Source organism: Megascapheus bottae, chromosome 16 (assembly GCF_031878675.1).
Source record: "Megascapheus bottae isolate mThoBot1 chromosome 16, mThoBot2.hap1, whole genome shotgun sequence".
NCBI lineage: Eukaryota > Metazoa > Chordata > Mammalia > Rodentia > Geomyidae > Megascapheus > Megascapheus bottae.
Window position 1 is genome coordinate 51359071 of NC_143524.1, and position 19056 is coordinate 51378126.

Sequence of the window (19056 nt, forward strand, 5' to 3'; positions counted from 1 at the left end):
CCCGCCCGCCCGGCTCCCCATGAGGAGGGGAATCCGGGCTCGGAGACGCGGGAACCACGCAGGTTCTCAGGAGCGCAGCGCGGCTCCACAGATCCCCATCTCCACTCGAAAGGCTCGGTTCCGGGCACCTGTCACCACCACGCCCGCCCAACCGCTCCCACGGCGCTCGGTTCCGCGGCCAGCCGGAGCACCCACGCCGCCAGCGCAACCGGACCCCACGCGCGGCCCCCGCCCCTCCGCCGGCCCCGCCCCTCCTCAGGCCCCGCCCCTCTACGAGGGCCCGCCCCTCAGCCCCTCCGTGCTTCCGGTAGCCATCTCCGACCGTGCGGCCCGCTGCCGCAGATCGAGGGCCCTGTTTTCAGATCGAGTCCAGCCTTACTCTGTCTACCCGCCCTAGGATGAAAATGGTGGCTCCCTCAAGCCCAATCTCTCCCCGCAGTTTGACGAAAATGGTCGCTCCCGAGCGCTCGCACGCTTTGGCGACTACGCTCCTCCCCCTAGCCTTTTCTGATTGGCTCTGAGAAAGCCACGCCCTGGCGTCATTTCCGGCGGAAGGGGACGCGGGAGATTCGATTGGAAGGAGTTTGTAAAGCTACCGGGTTCAGTCGGCCGGGGCCTTTGCTCGGGCGGCTCCCCAGTTCTCTGCCTCAGGTGAGGAGCTTAAGGAAAGGGGTTCTTGGGGATCACGAGGATGGCTGACACCGAGCCAGGCGCCCAATGTCCTGGGAGTCTCTCCGAGTCCGCGTCTCCTTTGGGGCGGCCATGACGGTCAAGGGTTCAGTCCTTCCTTCAGCGCGCGTGTGTTGAACGCGTCCCGGGCTGGACGGATGTTTTGCAGACCGGTAAGAGCTGGCCACCACACGAGAAGGAAAAAGGCTCGGCTCGTTTTGTGGGCTGTGTGCAGATGAATACAGAGAAGCGAGATCTTTTCCAGTCTGCTTTGAGAGGAAGGGCCCGAGCGAGGTGTTTGCTCAGAGCAGAAGCCCCTGCCTCACCTCTCACGTCCGCAGTCAAGTCCGTTTTCCCATCTCCACTGGCCTAGCGGTGGGTAGTGGCCTCCCAGCTGTTTCTCTTGCCTTCTCTGGCTGCGTTCCAGGTCTCCCTCCGCTTTGATTACCTGACGCGGTGCAACTTTGATCCTGATACTATGCATTTCAAGCCTTTCAGCTGTTGCCTTCTCTGGTGTGAGGCTAACGCCCTTATGTACTTTACAAGCCCTTCTTGTCTGCCTCTCCAGCTTCAGAGATGTCCTACGTGTTCTAGCCGGTCTGTTCATTATTGATATTGATGTGAGGAAATAGGAGGACTGAAGGATGAGTTCCCACATATCTGGCCTTGTTACTTTTAGAAAAATAGTACCATTTGCGAACATAGAGAACATTTTTTAGAAAGATTTGAGGGGAAAGGATTCAGGTTTTATTACCATTTACACATTGCAGTATCAGTGAGATAAAAATGGCTCTTGGATAAGTAGTTGCAATTTAGAAGTCTAAAGTTTGTATATAATTTTTGTGGGGGGAGTTATGGGGATCTTGTTATTGTTTGGGAGTTTTTATTGTTTCTTTCTTTTTTTAACTTTTTGTGGGTCATGGGGCTTGAACTCTGGACCTGGGCACTTTACCTGAGCTCTTCAGCTCAAGGCTGCTGGCCCTACCCTTGAGCCCAGCCCCACTTCTCTTTTCTAGAGGTTAATTAGAGATAAGAGTCTCTCTGTCTTTTTGTGCCCGGGCTGGCTTTGAACCTTGATCCTCAGATCTCAGCTTCCTGAGTAGCTAGGATTACAGGTGTGAGCCACCAGCGTCCGGCTTATTTCATTTGTTTCTGTGTCTTCATTGACAGTCAAACATTGTCTGAGCCCCATAAATCATAAATTCCTTGAACACTAAAACCTAGTTTTGTTTCTTTTTTGAGATTTTGTTGGGTTTTTGTTGTTGTTGAGGTTCGTTTGTCAGGTAAAATAAGCAAAATAAACTTAATAGTGGCCTTTTCAGTTCGCGAGTTGATTAGTTTTTAGACATATTTACTTAGTCCACTAGAGGGCAGTAAACCCTTAAATATATGTTAAGACAGTTTAACCTTCAAAATACAGCATTAATGCTTCCATAATTGATTTACAAACAATCCCAATATCTAATGCTTGTTTATATTTATACGTTAGTAACCCCTGTGTCCAATTATGCAGCAAACATTTTTTCTCAAATTTTTTTATGGTGATTAATAGAAGGGTTACATGATATTCACCAGATAGAAGGTGCATAACTTAACAAACCCTTTCTTATGATATGATCCCCATTTCCCTTCCACCCTCCCCTGCAGCAAACATTTTAACATCAGAAATGTCTAACTAGCCAACCACACTTAACATGGTTTCTAGTCATTTTACAGATTTGATCCGTTTTCTAAAGCTAGCATTTGATAACCATCAGTAAAGAATAGTTGCAGGGGCCAGGAGTTTGGCCTAGTGGTAGCGTGCCACCTAGCATGCACAAAAACCCAGGTTCAATTCCTCCGTGCCACACACATAGTAAAAAGCTAGAAGTGGTGCTGTGGCTCAAGTGGTAGAGCTCTAGCCTTGAGAAAGTCCAAGGACAGTGCTCAAGTCCTGAGCTCAAGCCAAGACTGCAAAAAAAAAAAGTGTCTTGGGCGGGGAGTTTGGCCTAGGGGTAGAGTGCTTGCCTAGCATACACGAAGACCCGCCTTTGATTCCTCGGTGCCACCGACATAGAAAAAAGCCGGAAGTGGTTCTGTGGCTCAAATGGTGGAGCTCTAACCTACAGAAAGCCCAAGGACAATGCTTAGGCCCTAAGTCAAGCCAGGACTGGCCAAAAAAAAGGATAGTTGCAGAACAATATAGAATCTGTTTTAAAGCCCTAAAGAAGATAGTCTGCCTTCACAATATAAGCACTGTTATGAAAAAATTAGGCATATGCAATTAGCTGTATCAAGTACTATACATGAAATTCCTCTGTATATGCCAGATGCAAATGTAAGATAATTTTGTGATTTTGTAAAGTTGTATTTTATAACCAATGGTTTATAGAGAAAAATAGCTGAGGAATAGACAAGTAAAAAATGATAAGGTAGATAGCTATGTTAGATTGACAATTTTTTACACCTGGCACCTGAGATAGAAATGATCTTTTTAAGATTTTTATTCTAATTATGGAAAATGGCATGAAACAGATCTATGTACCATAATGTGCCAAGTGTAAGAAAACAGGATCATTTCACCTGAGAAAACTTTATAGATAAGTCTCCTATTAATAATTTTTAAAAATAACCGAGAAGCATAAGCATTTTTGGATAGGAGAAGAAAATGTGCCAGGCGCATTGGCTCATGCCTGTAATCCTATGCCTGTGATCTGAGGATCACAGTTCATAGCCAGCCTGGACACTAAAGACTGTGAGACTCTTGTCTCCAGTTAACCACTAGAAAAGCAGAAGTGGTACTGTGGCTCAAGGGGTAGGGGTGGTAGCCTTGAGCTGAAGAGCTCAAGGACAAAGCCCAGGCCCAGAGTTCAAGTCCCACAACCAATTGGGGGCGGGGGAGAACCAGTGTAAGTACAACAATGTCGATTTCTTGGGCAGGAGGTGAGGAACGCAAGTCAATACCATTTGCTTTTTCCTTTTTTCTTCCTTTTTTTTTTTTTTAAATCTATGCCTGGGACTCAAACTTGGTACTTAGTACTTTTACTCTAACAACTAAGTCACACTTTCAACACCCAGAATACCACTATGTATTCCTGATAATATAAATTGTTAGCATATAAAGACCAAGGAAGAAAATTAAGAGAAAAAGCAATTGGCAAACAGCCAAGCAAGCAAGAGGTCCAGAGTGCAAACTCTATAGTTTGAATTGCCTCCCCACAAAGAAATTGGTAGAAAAATAAAACTAAACAGAAGAAATAAGAAAAAAGAGAAGACTTCAGAAATAGTTATTTTAAAAAGCAATAGCTAAAAGAAGACTTTTTTTTTTCTTAATGAAGACTTTAGGCATGCTGTGCCTAAGGGTATACATGACTGCATTGGACTGAAAATTACAAGATTCTGCTTATTTTCTTTCAGAGAGTATTCATTGTACTTATGTGGTAAGCACTGGAGTAGAGTACAAAATAGACCACTTACTGTCTTTATGAAGTCTTAGGGATTAGCATGGAATAGAACAAACATGAATAAATTCATCTAAAGGATTATTAATAGTGGGTATAATTAGATAAAACAGGTGATGTCATAAAAACTAAGGACGGGAATGTGTGCTTATATAAAATGGGGCTATGACTAGGTAACATTACAGACTGAAGGGCCCACTATATTAAGGCCTACGGGAGAACATTCTAGGCAAAGGAGTTCTGAGCCCAAAAGTCTTGAGAAGAAAAAGTCATTTCATATATGTGAAAGGAATCAGAGAAGGTGAGCTTGACAACCTATAGAAGAAAGGTAGCCTCTTCAACAGTGGTGCTGGGAAAACTGGCTACCTAGTGCAGACGACTGAAACTAGACCTGTCATTCACACTACAAGAACCAATTCAAATGAATTGAAGATCTTTAGTGTAAGACTTGAAACTATGAAAACAGGGAAAACTGGATGATACAGACATAGTTGATTTTCTGAGTAGTACTCCCAATTTTTTAGGAAATGAAAGCAAGAATTGACAAATGAGACTGTCTCAAATTAAGATTTTGTACAACAAAAGAAACAATTATCAGAACCAAGAGATACCAAGATGGAGATAATCTCAACTATTGAATAAAGGACAAATATCCAAAAATATATGATGTATTTAAAAGAATTATCTAATTCATAAGGGAGCAAACAACTGGAACAGTTCTCAGATTAAGAAATAAAACTACTGGGCTGAGAGCATAACCTAATGGTAGATTGCTCGCCTAGCATGCACGAAGCCTAGGGTTTGATTCCTTGGTACCACATACTCAGAAAAGACCAGAAGTGGTTCTGTGGCTCAAGTGGCGAGGTGCTAGCCTTAAGCAAAAAGTGTCCAAGGACAATGCCCAAGCCCTGAGTTCAAGCCCCAGGACTGGCAAAAAAAGAAAGAAAAAAAAAACAACCTGCCATTCATGCCTAAAATTGTAGCTACACAGAAGGCTGATGTCTGAGGGTCAAAGTTCAGCCCCAGCAGCAAAGTCCATGAGATTCTTACCTCCAATTTAAACACCAAAAAGTCAAAAATAAAGTTGTTGCTCAAGTGGTAAAGCTCTAACCTTGAGCATGAAAACTCAAGGACAGCCCCAGGGCTGGCATTAAAGGAAAAAAAAAATAGTAGGGCCGGGAGTTTAGCTTAGTGGTAGAATTCTTGCCTAGCATGCATGAATGCCCGGGTTCGATTTCAGAAAAAAGCTGGAAGTGGTGCCGTGACTCAAGTGCTAGAGTGCTAGCCTTAAGAAAGTCCAAGGACAGTGCTCAGGCCCTGAGCTCAAGACCAGAACTGGCAAAAAAAAAAAAAAAACAATAAATATATGAAGAATTGCTCAACATTCTGAACCATAATGGAAATGTAAGTCAAAACTATGCTAAGGGCCAGGTGCAGTGGCTCATACCTGTAATCCAGGCTACTCAGGAGGCTGAGACCTGAGTATCTCAGTTCAAAACCAGCCTGAGGACTAAACCCCAATTAACCACGAGAAAATGGGAAATGGGGCTGAGGCTCTAGGGGTAGGGCAATAGCCTTGAGCTGAAGAGCTCAGAGTACAAAGCCCCATGACCCACAAAACAAGCCAAAAAGAACTTTGCTAAAATGACTCAATCATATCCAAGTCAAACTGACAAGAAAGTAGCAAATACTGGTGAGAATGAGGATTGGGTGAAGAAATACTCAGAACACTGTTAGTAGAAATATAGACTTGTGCCACAACTATGAAAATCATGAAAGTTTTTCAAAAACCTAAAAACCACCTTATTACTTTGCCATACCATGGCATATATCTGAAAAAGTCAATATACAAAAATATGCCTGCATACCCATGTTAATATGAATATATAAATATTTATGTAATATAATTTAATGTATAATATTTGTTGCAATATTTGTTGGGTATTGTTCACAATGCCCAAACAAGAATCAGCTGACATGACCAATGAATAAAGAAAATAATGGTACACATTTATTGACCATAAAAAATGGAAATTATGGGGGCCGGAAGTGTGGCCTAGTAGTAGAGTGCTTGCCTAGCATGCACTAGGCCCTCAGTTCAGTTCCTTGGTACCACATACACAGAAAAGGCCAGAAGTGGTTTTGTGGCTCAAGCCTTGGGAAAGCCCAAGGACAGTGTCCAGGCTCTGAGCTCAAGCCCCACGGCTTGCAAAAATAAAAGCATGCTAGCCATGAGCAAGAAAAACTGAGTGAGAATGCAAAACACTTGTGTTCAAGCGCCAGCAGGCATACCTGAGAATGAGAGATTTTTGTATAGAGCTGGGCATTGTGGTATATACCTGTATTCCCAACCTACTTATGAGTGTAGGTCAGGAGGATCAGTTAAGCCTATGAGTTTGAGACTAGCCTGATCAACATAGGGAGGCTAGGCAGTAGGAGAAATGAGATGCGTGTAACATCTTCCTGTAAAGCACACCTTCTTTATCTTATAAAGGTGTAAAGGATCTGATACTGTTCCTACACTACTGTAATGGAGCATTTGTTCAAATATAGTGTTTGCTTGAGCCACATTCTCCAATTTGATTTTCAACTAAACAGGAAAAGGTTAATTTTCCAGTTACACTTGTTGCCTTTCAGACAATTGCTACCTTCACGTTGGAAGTACATACAACCGAAGAAACTTAGCTAAAGTGGTTTTCCTTAGAAGGGATATGCATATATGATTAGAAATTTGCTATTCATTCTTATGGTTATTTTGTGTTGTAGGTTACAGTATAAACGCATGAATAGAAGGAGAAAATTTCTTCTTGCCTCAGTGCTTGCTCTCCACAATTCAAGTTTTACATATCCATCATGTCAGAAGTGCTTCTCTCGGATAATCCTTGTTTCCAAAAGGTAAATAAATAAAAGTATTCACTACAGACTTCCCCTGGCTCAAGGTCAACTGAGGACTAAATCACAGTACCAGTACGGGGTTCCCTCAGGGATTCTTGGTTCTCCTGTAAATCCCAGAATAGAATTGGCTGGTAATCCACTTTCTAGAGGAGAGTTTCAAGTTACTGCCAACACTTTGCCTAATACCTACCTTAGAGAAGAAAATATAACTTCTCAAAGACCAAATCCCAGTCTTGGTGTAAAGTCATAGCCCACTTTTGTTTGTTTTGTTTTTATTTACCACTCCTGGGACTTGAAATCAGAGCCTGGGCACTGTCTCTGAGCCTGTACCACTTGCGCCACAGCACCCCTTCCAGCTTTTTCTGAGTAGTTCATTGGAATAAGTCTCACAGGTTTTTCCTTTCCTAAGCAAGCCTTAAACCAGGATCCTCAGATCTCACCCTCCTGAGTAGCGAGGATTACAGATGTGAGCCACTGACACCTGGCTCATAGTTTATATTATATCTCTGAAAATAAATAGGAGTTTTATCTTCTTTATTTTTTGCATGATTCTCACATCTGTTTTATTGTCACTGAAGTAAAAAACATAAAAGCAGGGACTGTGTCATCACTGTTGAGTATACATTATCTGAAATGCCTGAGACCAGAAATGTCCTTAATTTCAAAATTTTTCACATTTACTGATATTTCCATATACTTTCCTGGTTTAGTATTCCAAACCAAAAACTGCAAAATCAAGATGTTCCAAAATCCAAAACTTCTAAAATGACCTGTCAGTGTTTAAAATGTTTCAGAATTGGAAGCATTTTGAATTTCAGAGTTTTAAATTCTGGATTCTCAGCCTGTAGTAAGTAATCTCTTTCAGGAGCTCAAATGATGTTTGACACATAATTCTTTATTAGGGTATTGAGTGAAAGCCATCTACAGCTGAGAGCTTAGGATGTACTTCTGGTCTTTGTAGAGAAGAGGTTAGGTTTGGCATTTCTCACAAGCATTTTCTCACTGGAGATAGGATAAACAAGTCTAAGTGCCTAGTAGTAATGAGCCAGCCACTCCCAAATGGCCTTTTTTTCTAGTTAGAAATGATTGCAAAGCTGGGTACTGGTGGTTTGTGTTGTAATTCTGGCTACTTAGGAGGCTGAGATCTGAGAATCGATATTCAGGGCCAGCTTAGGTACAAAAGTCCATGTCTCTTAACCCCATTAACTAGTAGAAAGCCAAAAGTGGATAAATGGCTCAAGAGGTAGAGCACCAGATTTGAGCAAAAAGCCAAGCAAGAGTGAAACCCCTAAGTTCAAGCCCCAGTTCCCCCCCCCTGCCCCACCCCAAAAATAAAAAGAACTGACTGTGAATGGAGAGGGATTAGCAGTTCTGTCTCACATCTAGTCATCCTCAAAATAGTTACTACTGTTCCTATGTCAGTCCACTCAAGTTCTTATTCGTAAGTTCTGGAAGAAAGAACTTTATCTTATTGGCCATTAATCTTTGGCATCAGCCTAGACCTTGATTCATAGAAAATGTCTAATAAATGTTTACTAAATGAATAAGTGACAGTTTGATAATATCTCAATTGTAATAGGTTCAGCCATTTTTATGTTCCTGCCTGTTACTGGAAATGACTGAAAATCATGGACTACCAAGATCTATTCTTAGAAGTAGTGTAGTATAATTGTTAACAGTTTCAAGTTTCAAAATCCACAACAGGTTGCAGGTAGGCTCTAGTACTAATTGTATGACTCAATAGGCTCTGGTACTAATTGTATTTAACTTCTGAGAGTTTAGTCATTCATTTGTAAAATGAATAGTAATATCTACAATGTAGAATAATTGCAAGGAAAATACACAGAAATCTCTTGGTACAATACATGACATGCTAAAACTTCCAGAATAATAAGGTTTTTTTTTTCATTAAAAATATTTTATAAACATTCCTCATCTATGCAGTACATCATGAAGATTAAAAACAATTCTGTGGAGCCAAATTACCTGGATTCATATCCTAACCCTGCCTCTCACAGCTTTGTAGATTAGGCAATAAGCCTAAAAATGGAGACAGTAATAATTAACTGACTAATAGGGTTGTAAAAGATCAAGTCAATTACTCTATATAACATAAATAAAACTTTTCTGTAATAGTCAGTAATATATATGTAATATTGTAGATGTGATGTTTTTAACTCTGGGATTCTTCACATTGTTAATCTTTAGCAAAAATTTAGATAGAAGTATGCCACTGTTACCTCTTATAGTAGTGATGCCAATATATAACATTTATGATAACTGGAAGTGTAGCTTAAGTGACTACCACCTGAATAGCAAGTACACTGCCCAGAGTCTAAACCCTAGTACCAAAAGATTATTTTGCTGTGGGACTCCAGCGTGGAGTACCTGCCTAGCGCGCATCAGACTTTGAGTTCAGACTGCAGATAGATAGACAGACAGACAGACAGATAGATAGATAGATAGATAGATAGATAGATAGATAGATAGATAGATAGATAGATAGATAGGGGAATGGGAGGGGGCAATCCTGGGGCTTGAATTCAGGATCTGGGCACTGTTCTTAGGGGGTTTTGTTTTTGTTTTTGTGGATCATGGGGCTTGAACTCAGCCTGGGCGCTGTCCCTGAGCTCTTCTGCTCAAGCTACTGCCCTACCCCTGGGCCTGGGTGTTGTCCTTGAGCTCTTCTGCTCAAAGGTACCACTCTACCCTTGGAGCCACTGCCCCACTTCCTGTTTTCTAGAGGTTAATTGGAGATAAGAGTCTTGTGCCAGTCTAACTTTGAACCTTGATCCTCAGATCTCAGCCTCCTGAGTAGCTAGGATTATAGCATGAGCCACTGTGTCCAGCTCTTATACTTTAGTTCAAGGCTAGCACTCTACCATTTGAGCCATAGCTCTACTTCCTGCTTTTTTATATTTAGAGAGAATAGTCTTACAGATTTCCTACTCCAGCTGTCTTTGAACTGTGATTCTCAGATCACAGCCTCCTGAGTAGGATTTCATTTGTGGGGGAAAAAACATTTTTAATAAATGTTTGATACATGCTACAGCACTATGTTAGAACCTTTATAAATATTAATATTTTTAACAAAACATTTAATGCTGTTAACATCAACTTCCAAGGATACAACTACAGCTTAGAAAAGCATCTTGCCTCAAATCACACAATTAGCTCATTAGGAGCAGAAACATTCAAGACTAATTTGACTGCTGTCTACATTTATAACCATAATATTACCTCCACATTAGCAGTGAATTTGTACTTGAATCCCAAGGAATGAGATCTAACTAGACCATGTAGGCCCATGAAATCCCCACAACAGTTGGTCATTTCCTGGGGAAACACAGTCCACAGAACCTGTTCTCTATAAACACTGCATTGACAATACTGCAGGAGTATTCCCCTAACATCTGGTGCTTTTCCTTTATTGCTGTTTTTGGGTTTTTTTGTTTGGTTGGTTTTTTTTCTTCCTTGGAATGTTTTTTTTATTTCTGGGAATCAGCCAGCATGGGAAAGAAATTCCTCACTTTCGGTTCCCCACAGCTGTCACACATTAAGTTTATAAAAGAATACTACACTAGCCTTTGCAGAAGATCTTTTCCAATTTATTGAGGATGGCTTTGTATGCTAAGCCTTGAAGGACAGTGCTTTCAATTTTTTTTTTTACCTCAAAGAAATGGTGTGCAAAATAGCATGTGTATAATGTATAATGTATACATGTGCTTTCCTAAAAAAAATTATGGGCAAGAAGCCTACAGTACCTTTAGTCTAGATTTCTGTCTCTGGCCCTGATTTTGTTATTGTTGAGGTACTGGGTTTTTGTTTTTGTTTTGTTTTGTTTTGTTTGCCAGTCCTGGGGCTTGAACTCAAGGCCTGGACAGCGTTCTTGAATTTCCTTAAGGATAGCACTCTACCACTTGAACCATAGCACCACTTCCAGCATTTTCTATGTATGTGGTACTGAGGAATTGAACCCAGGGCTTTGTGCATGCTAGGCAAACATTGCCTAGTAGTAGTAGGCCACACTCTCTGCCCCTGTACTGAATCATAGAGGCTTACTCAGATGGCACTGAACCACTCGAGCCATGCCTCTAGACCTTTGCTGTTCAATTAAAGATGGTGTCCAACAAACTTTTCTGCCCAGCCTGGTCTCAAACTGAGATCTTGTTATCAGCCTCCTAAAGAGCTAAAATTACAGATGTGAGCCACCCATGTTCAATACTGACCCACCCATGTTCAATGCTGATAACTTTTCCTATCTTAAAAAGGAAATCAAGACTCTTACCTCCAATTAACCTCTAGAAAACAGGATGTGGGGCTGTGGCTCAAGAGTAGGATGGGGGGGAGGGGGCTGAGCTGAAGAGCTCTGGGAAAGTGCCCAGGCCCAGAGTTCAAGCCCCATGACCCACAAAAAAAAAAAAAAAAAAGAGCCTGTGATCCTAGCTACTCGAGAGGCTGAGATCTGAGGATCAAGGTCAAAGCCAGCCCCAGCACAAAAAGACTTGAGACTCTTCTCTCTAATTAACCTCTAGAAAATGGGAAGTGGGGCTTGGCTCAAAGGTAAGACTTAGCCTTGAGTTGATGCACTCAGGGAGAATGCCCTAGCCCAGCAGTAGGTTGGTAGCCTTGAGCTGAAGAGCTCAGGGACAGCGCCCAAGCAGAGTTCAAGCCCCATAACCCACCAAAAAAAAAATGAAGTTCATTAAGTATTTGTTTTCAAGATATTACTTTCCTTACATGCACACAATTTTTCATCAGCTTCCTATCAATTCAATATGAATAATGTGATACTACTTAATTTAAATCAATAGTCGAGTGTTATGAATAGAGAAACACCAAAGGTGTCGATCATAATTTATGAAGACTGTTACATTATTAAGAACATTTATAAAAAAATGTATTTTTTTATATTTTTTATCTTTTCAGGATTAATTTTCAACAAATGAAAAAGGATTTTAATACTCAACTTTGTATTTTCTTCTCCCCCACTCTTCTAGGTTTAATTGTCCAAAATGTGGCTCTACTAGTGAAGCTGAGAATGCCAGTTACAGATATAAACTTTCTGTAAAAGTTGCAGAATCAAACAAATTGTTTGTCATCACTGTATTTGGGAGCTGCTTAGATAGATTTTTTGGTCTTACTGCCACTGCTTTGCATAGGTAAGAATATTTGAAACATGGGCCGGGAGTTTGGCCTAGTGGTTAAAGTGCTTGCCTAGCATGCATGAAGACCCGGGTTCGATTCCTCGGTACCACATACATAGAAAAAAGCCGGAAGTGGTGCTGAGGCTCAAGTGGTAGAGCTCTAGCCTTGAGAAAGTCCAAGGACAGTGCTCAGGCCCTGAGCTCAAGCCCAGGGCTGGCAAAAAAAAAGAATATTTGAAACATTCCTTTTCCTCTACTACATCAATAGAATTGGAAATGTTTCAAGGTAATGTAAATTCAATAAAAAGATAACCTTTTGATTCAAAGTCATCAATTCCCTTAGATAATCAGATGAGGGCCGGGAGTTTGGCCTAGTTGGTAGAGTGCTTGTCTAGCATGCACAAAGACCCAGGTTCAATGCTTTGTTACCACATACATAGAAAAAGCTGGAAATAGTGCTGTGGCTCAAGTGGTAGAGCTCTAGCTTTGAGAAAGCCCAAGGACAGTGCTCAGGCCCTGAGTTCAAGCTCCAGGACTGGCAAAATAATTAATTAATTAATAATCAGATGAGCCCTGCATATGGCGGCTCTCATCATAATTGCAGCTACTTGAGAAGCTAAGATCAAGACGGTTGGTTCTAGGCTATTTCTAGAAAAAAGATCATGAGACCTTCCATGTCAGTCCAAAAGTTTGAATGTGATAATAGTACACTGGCTATGAGGGGTGTCTAAATTGAAGGCTCCGAGCATAAAAACATGAGACCCTGTTTGACAAATTTAAAGCAGAAAGGGCTTGGTGCTTGGTTCAAGTGGTAGAGTGGCTATCTAGCAATATGAGATCTTGAATTCATACTTCGTACCACCAAAATTAAAAAAGGTAACTGGAAGAGAAAATGATGTTTATCTTCTGATACGTACCATGTTCTTATACCATTTATTGTTACTTTTTTTTTTTTGCTAGTCCTGGGGTTGAACTCAGGGCCTAAGCACTGTCCTTGGGCTTTCTCAAGGCTAGAGCTCTACCACTTGAGCCACAGCACTACTTCCAGCTTTTACTGTGTATGTTGTATTGACGAATTGAATCACAGTCTTCGAACATACTAGGCAAGCACTCTACCATTAGGTCAGACTCCCAGCCCTATTGCTGTTACATCTGTCAATCAGAGTAACTTTTCATGAAAGTATTACAAAACTTCAATTTAGAGAAATTTAGATAGTAAGTTATAATCGTGTGTGTCTGTGCGTCCGTGTCCCCTGCACCATGAACTCAAGCCTAGGCACTGTCTCTGAGCTTCTTTTGCTCAAAACTAGTATTCTACCCCTTGAACCACAGCTCCATTTCCAGTTTTTTTATAGTTTATTGTTGATAAAAGTGTTATGGGCTTTCCTTCCTGGATTGACTTCAAACCACAATCTTCAGATCTCAGCTAGGGTTACAGGTGTGAGTGATCATGTTCCTCTGTATGTAATTTAGAAGGATCATGTTGCATTTTTTAATCCATCATTATTTTATTCAAAGTGGAGTACATTATTTTTTTATTAAAGAATTTATTAAGATGGATTTTTACATCACATTTCAAATGACGTGTTTAACAAACAAGTGTTCAAGAAGGGAATCTCTATATACAATCACTGGCACTTAGTTTTTAGAACATAATCAAAATTAGGCTAAGAGTTTGTATATCATAGACACATATTAATCTATGTAATAAAACATTATGTCTATAGAGTTATAGGTTTGTATGTCTATGTGGTTGTGTTTATATTTCCAATACCATGTCCATAGCATTGGGTATACAAATATTGAGTCCTCGCTCTTGTACTGTTTCGATCTAATAGCCACATATTAAGGATACCATGCGCCTTTTGTTCCTTTGGTCTTGATTTGTCTCACTCAACATGATTCACTCTAGATTCATCCACTTCCCTGCAAATGCCATTATTTTTTTTATATTTTTTATTGTAATTAATAAAAGGGTTACATGATATTTGCCAGATAGAAGGGGCATTAATTCACATACATTGATACCCTTTCACATGTCTTGGTACCCATTACCCTCCCCCTACCCACCACCCACCCCCCCAAATGACATTATTTTATCTTGTCTGTGGGCTGTGTAGAATTCCATTGTGTGTGTGTGTGTGTGTATATATATATCACATTCATCTTCAGTAAGGCATCTGGATTGTTTGCATCGCCTGGCTATTGTGAATAGTGCAGAGATAAACATAGCTGAACAGGTGTCCTTATATCTTGGGTTATGTTGTTCAGGGTAGATGCCCAGAAGTGGTATGGTGAGATCGTAGGGAAGGTCAATTTTCAGTTCTTTAAGAAACCTCCACACTGCTTTCCAGAGTGGCAGAACTAGTGTACAATGCCACCAGCAGTGTAGTAAGGTTCTTTCTTCTCCACAACCCCGCCAGCATCTGTCATTGAATTCAAAATCTTAGCCATTCTTGTTGGGGTAAGGTGGTATCTTAGGGTTGTTTTTATTTGCATTTCCTTTATGACCATAGATGATGAACATTTTCTCATATGCTTTTCTGCCATTTTAATCTCTTTTGATAAGTCTCTCTTTAGTTCCCTTGCCCATTTAGTGAATGGTTTGTTGGGTTTGGGGGGGGATTAGTTTCTTGAGTTCCCTGTAGATACTGGATATTAAGCATTTGTCTGATGTATTATTGGTAAATATCTTTTCCCAGTTGGTTGGCTGTCTCTCTACTTTTGTGGCTATGCTTTTATCTGTGCAGAACATGTTGCATTTTTTAAACTAATAAGTCTTCTGACTTTATTACAACTTAAAATTTCAAAGCTTCTCTCTCCACTATTTTTATTTTCCTTCCAAGGTATATTCAAGATCTTAATAAAATTCCAAAGGTATTGGATGGTGATACAACTCAGAGCCTGTTAACTAAAGCAGTTGAAACATGCTTTCTTGGACAAAGCTTTCTTTTTGGAGTGACGGTAATTAAAACTAGCTTTCTTTTTTGCATTCTGCTAGTTGCCTTTGAATGAAATAATTTGTCCAATGTCATTTTAAGGTGTTGTATAAATTTGAAGATGTATAGAAGTATTTTTAAAATATCCTATAGGTGATCTATCTAAACTTCATAGGTGACAACGTCCTTGTTAAAAAGTCCAAAACACCCAGGCCAAATGTTTTCAGAGTTTTAAAAGTATGAATCTTAGAAATTCAGAAAAGTGTTAGATATTTAATATTGATATTTGGTTTTTTATTTCACTCTGATTTTCTTAAACATATCAGCTCTCTAACTTTTAATTTGATCATATATGAAAGGAAAGGGAAGAGTAACACTACAGAAAAAAATCTTTGAATATTGATAAAATATTAAGAAAAAAATATTAAGAGACTAAACTGTCTTATAATTGTCTTAATTATAAAAGGGACCATAGAAAGTTACATACAGACTACACTGATTCTGAAGGAATAATAGTTTCAACTAGAGGGAACAAATGGAGATACCTGTAAAATCAAGATTTTAAAATGAGAGAATAAAGCAATTCACAACTGAACAACAATGAAAAAATTAAGATAAAAAGAGTTATAGAGCTTTACTTGTTTGAAATCATAGGTTTGCTTTTCAGTTTTTTTTCTCTCAAATATAGTGGTAGTTGCTATTTTACAAATGTTGTTTGGTGAGAACTGTTCTGTTTTATTGTTAAACAAGTCATTATTTTGTAAATGAGCTCAAAATGGTTAAATAACTTGCCAGAAAGTGCTGGAACTAGGACTTGAAGATGTCTCTTTATTCCAGGGTTTATATTCTTTTACATGTGCTATTCTGCTTATAACACTAAAGGAAATTAGAAGCATTATGGTTGTATTTCATTAAGCCTTTTAAATCCTTGTTTCTTCATTTGAATCAGAGGAAGAAGTTGTTATTCTCATTTAAATCCACTTACTCTTTTATAGAATTTTGAAAAACAATACGGACATGATTCAGATTCCAGTAACTTCCTACACCAGTACTGTGACCACAAAAGAGAAGTTCAAGCACTAGCGGCTTGCCAGATTGTTCATCCAGACCCACATGTTTCAGGCTTCACTGTTATTGATTACTTCCATCATCTGTTGCAGTCATCCAATTTACAGGAACCCAAAGGCCACTTACTTGCTTTAAATCACTCAGAAAGTGATCTCAGCAGTATACGTGGCTCGGATAGCACTTCCTATCTTTTGGAGCCCCACAGCGATAATAATTTTTCAACATTCTGGCAGCCATCACTCGAACTCACTTCCATTGCCTCAGAACTAACAGAAAATAATGAATTTTCACCATCAGAACAAAGCATGGCCATCGGGATTCTTCACCAAAACGTCAAGTGTGCCTCCTTTGCTGAGATCACTGGTGCCAATAGTGGCCATGATCCCATCCAGGGTTCATGGAGCTTTGTTTCATATATGGACGAAAATAGTACAGCAGAAAAGATGGGTGAAGAACTTGACTTGAAAGCTAACCAAATGAATACAGTTCTCAGGAGTCATCATAAAACTGGAGTTACTAACTCTACTTCATTCCCTCTGAAAATTCAGGAGAACTTTGAGTCAAGTAATACAGCAGAATTTAACAATAGCCATTCCCGGTATGATCAGCCTTATCACCAGCATTTTGATGTAGATACCACTACTGGCCTTCACAGGGAATCTGCATGCTGTTCGCTTTCATCACTCAAACCTGAACAGATAGCAGGCCATTGTCAGGACTGTGATTCCATGATTTGGGATGATCTGCCATTGTCTGAAAGCCTGAACAAGTTTCTGGCTGTTATTGAAGGTGAGATTGCTGTAACCCCAACAGATGGCAAAAGTAATAAGTATACTGTAGGAGGTAACACCCATAAATGTTATGCTGACCACAGTGGATCCTCTGTGACTTTGCAGATTACTACTGAAGCAGCACCCCCTATATCTTCATCATTAGTCACAAGAGTCAAAGAAAACTCCAGCAAAAATCACTGCTTTTCCAACAGTGAAGCAAATGCTATTGCTAATATTCAAAAGGATTTATACCCAGGTAACACAGCAGACCCAGTTTCTTTAAGCAGTAATGAAAGAAATACTTCAGAATATTTTCTATCAAAAACTTACCTAGCAGCTCAGTTTCCTCCTTCAAATGATTCAGAAACAACAGTTATTCTTGAAAAGACTTTCAGGATTCTATCACATAGGGATGAAGCTTCCATTCGGCCCCATACTTCAGTCAGTGCTAAATGCCTTAGTGGATGTAGAGAAGAATCACATTCAGAAACCAGTGAAATGTTGACAATGGTGTGTCCCAAAGAGAGCTATGATGTTTCTGGTCTTTGCAAATTGGAAAAGATACAATATTACAGGTGGCCAGAGAACCAAAGTGACAGTTTTACAATTTGTAAAAAACTTACCTATCCTTTAGAAACTCTTTGTGTTAGTCCAAATAGAAGTATAAATACATTGAAAGAAAAGCCTTATGGACATATCACTCCTACCTTACCACAAAGCTGTTCCGCTGATCCTGAAGGTAGCTACAATGCTTCTGCCGATCTCTTTGATAATAGTGCCAAAAATATGGATACTGAAGCAGAAATTACAGGGAGATCGTGGGAAACACCTTTGCGTGAAAATCACCCTGCAGAGTTTGATTTGTCACCAAGAACACTTTCTTCAAACTCTAGCCAGTCTTCACAAAAAGTCACCTTACAAAGCCTGTCAGCCTCCCGCTCTCCAAGAATGTGCTCACCTCCCCCGCAGTTGCAGTCAGCCTATGATTTTGAAGCCAGTCAAGACTTTGTTCCGTGTTCACAGTCAACACCAGTTGCAGGGTTCCACCGCACAAGAATCCACGGGATAAATGGAACTTTCAGAAACTTAACTGCCTTCTACTGCAATGGTGATACTAACTTAAAAAAAATACAGATTCCTCTTGAAAGTGACAAGCAACAAATCATTCCAAGCAGTCCAAAACAGTTTAGAACACCTACCCAGAAATCCAGAAGTCCTGTTATATCGAGTATTACACCATCAGAAGTTTTCTTTTGCTCTCCAGTTGTTGAGTGCCTTGAGGCCAATAGTGATGACTGGGTACCTCCTACCACACAAAAAGGACTTGTTTCAGATAGGCTTAGATTCCCAGTCAAGGCTCTAAGGAAATGCCTTGCTGCCAGAACTTCCTCTGATCAAAAAGATTTACCAAGAAAGAAATTGAAAAATGTCAAACAAAGAAGCAGTATGTGTTTAATTAAGAAGGAATTTAAAAATAGGGTTAAAGCAATCGATGTAAAAGAGAAAACTCCTCAATGTAACTCTAAAAGGTCAGTCTGGATTTCCAAAGAGTCAGTTCTTGGACTTGATTCTTTTTCAGAGGTCAGGTGTCGCCACCCATTTTCAGAAAACTGCCCACCTTTCATGGCTGAGAGTGCCTGGTCACCTGAATTGTTTTCATAAGAACTCAGCACGCAGTGTTTGGAAACTGCCTCCACTGATATAGGGGGTAATTCTTTACATTTCAAACTCTTGGAAAGAACAGAAACTTAGGGGGAAATACTGATCCTTGAAAAATTTGAATGTTTCCCCTGACTTTGCACTTTAGCTTATACGGTTGACTACAACTCACAAAATGCAGTTACATATAGAAATAAAGCCTTTGCAAAACAAACATGAAGTCTTAATTCTTTCTGCTGACGTCAGAAAACAGCAGCTGTGTGGTAAATCAACTGTTCTCAGTTTGTGATATAAAGCTACAAGACCACTTATTTGAAAAGATTTTGATGTACCACGTAAGACAGGCGGGTAAGCAGAATTTTAATGCAGAAAAAGAGACCCTTTACTGAAGGTTTGCTCTAATAGAGGCAAAATACACAGATGGTGGGAAGCTTGTATATTCTATAGCAGGTAGTTTGGAGTGAGA

At 40.0% G+C, this 19056-nt stretch overlaps 1 protein-coding gene across 1 annotated transcript; it reads left to right on the plus strand.

Annotated features, from left to right (window-relative positions):
- The first annotated feature begins 529 nt into the window (after window positions 1-529).
- Window positions 530-18783, plus strand: Ddias (DNA damage induced apoptosis suppressor). Its single transcript, XM_090348508.1, has 5 exons — window positions 530-651; window positions 6876-7004; window positions 12005-12166; window positions 14998-15115; window positions 16086-18783. The coding sequence occupies exons 2-5, from the start codon at window positions 6892-6894 to the stop codon at window positions 18591-18593; spliced, it is 2901 nt and encodes a 966-aa protein (XP_090204634.1). The 5' UTR covers window positions 530-651; window positions 6876-6891; the 3' UTR covers window positions 18594-18783.
- The last annotated feature ends 273 nt before the right edge of the window (window positions 18784-19056 follow it).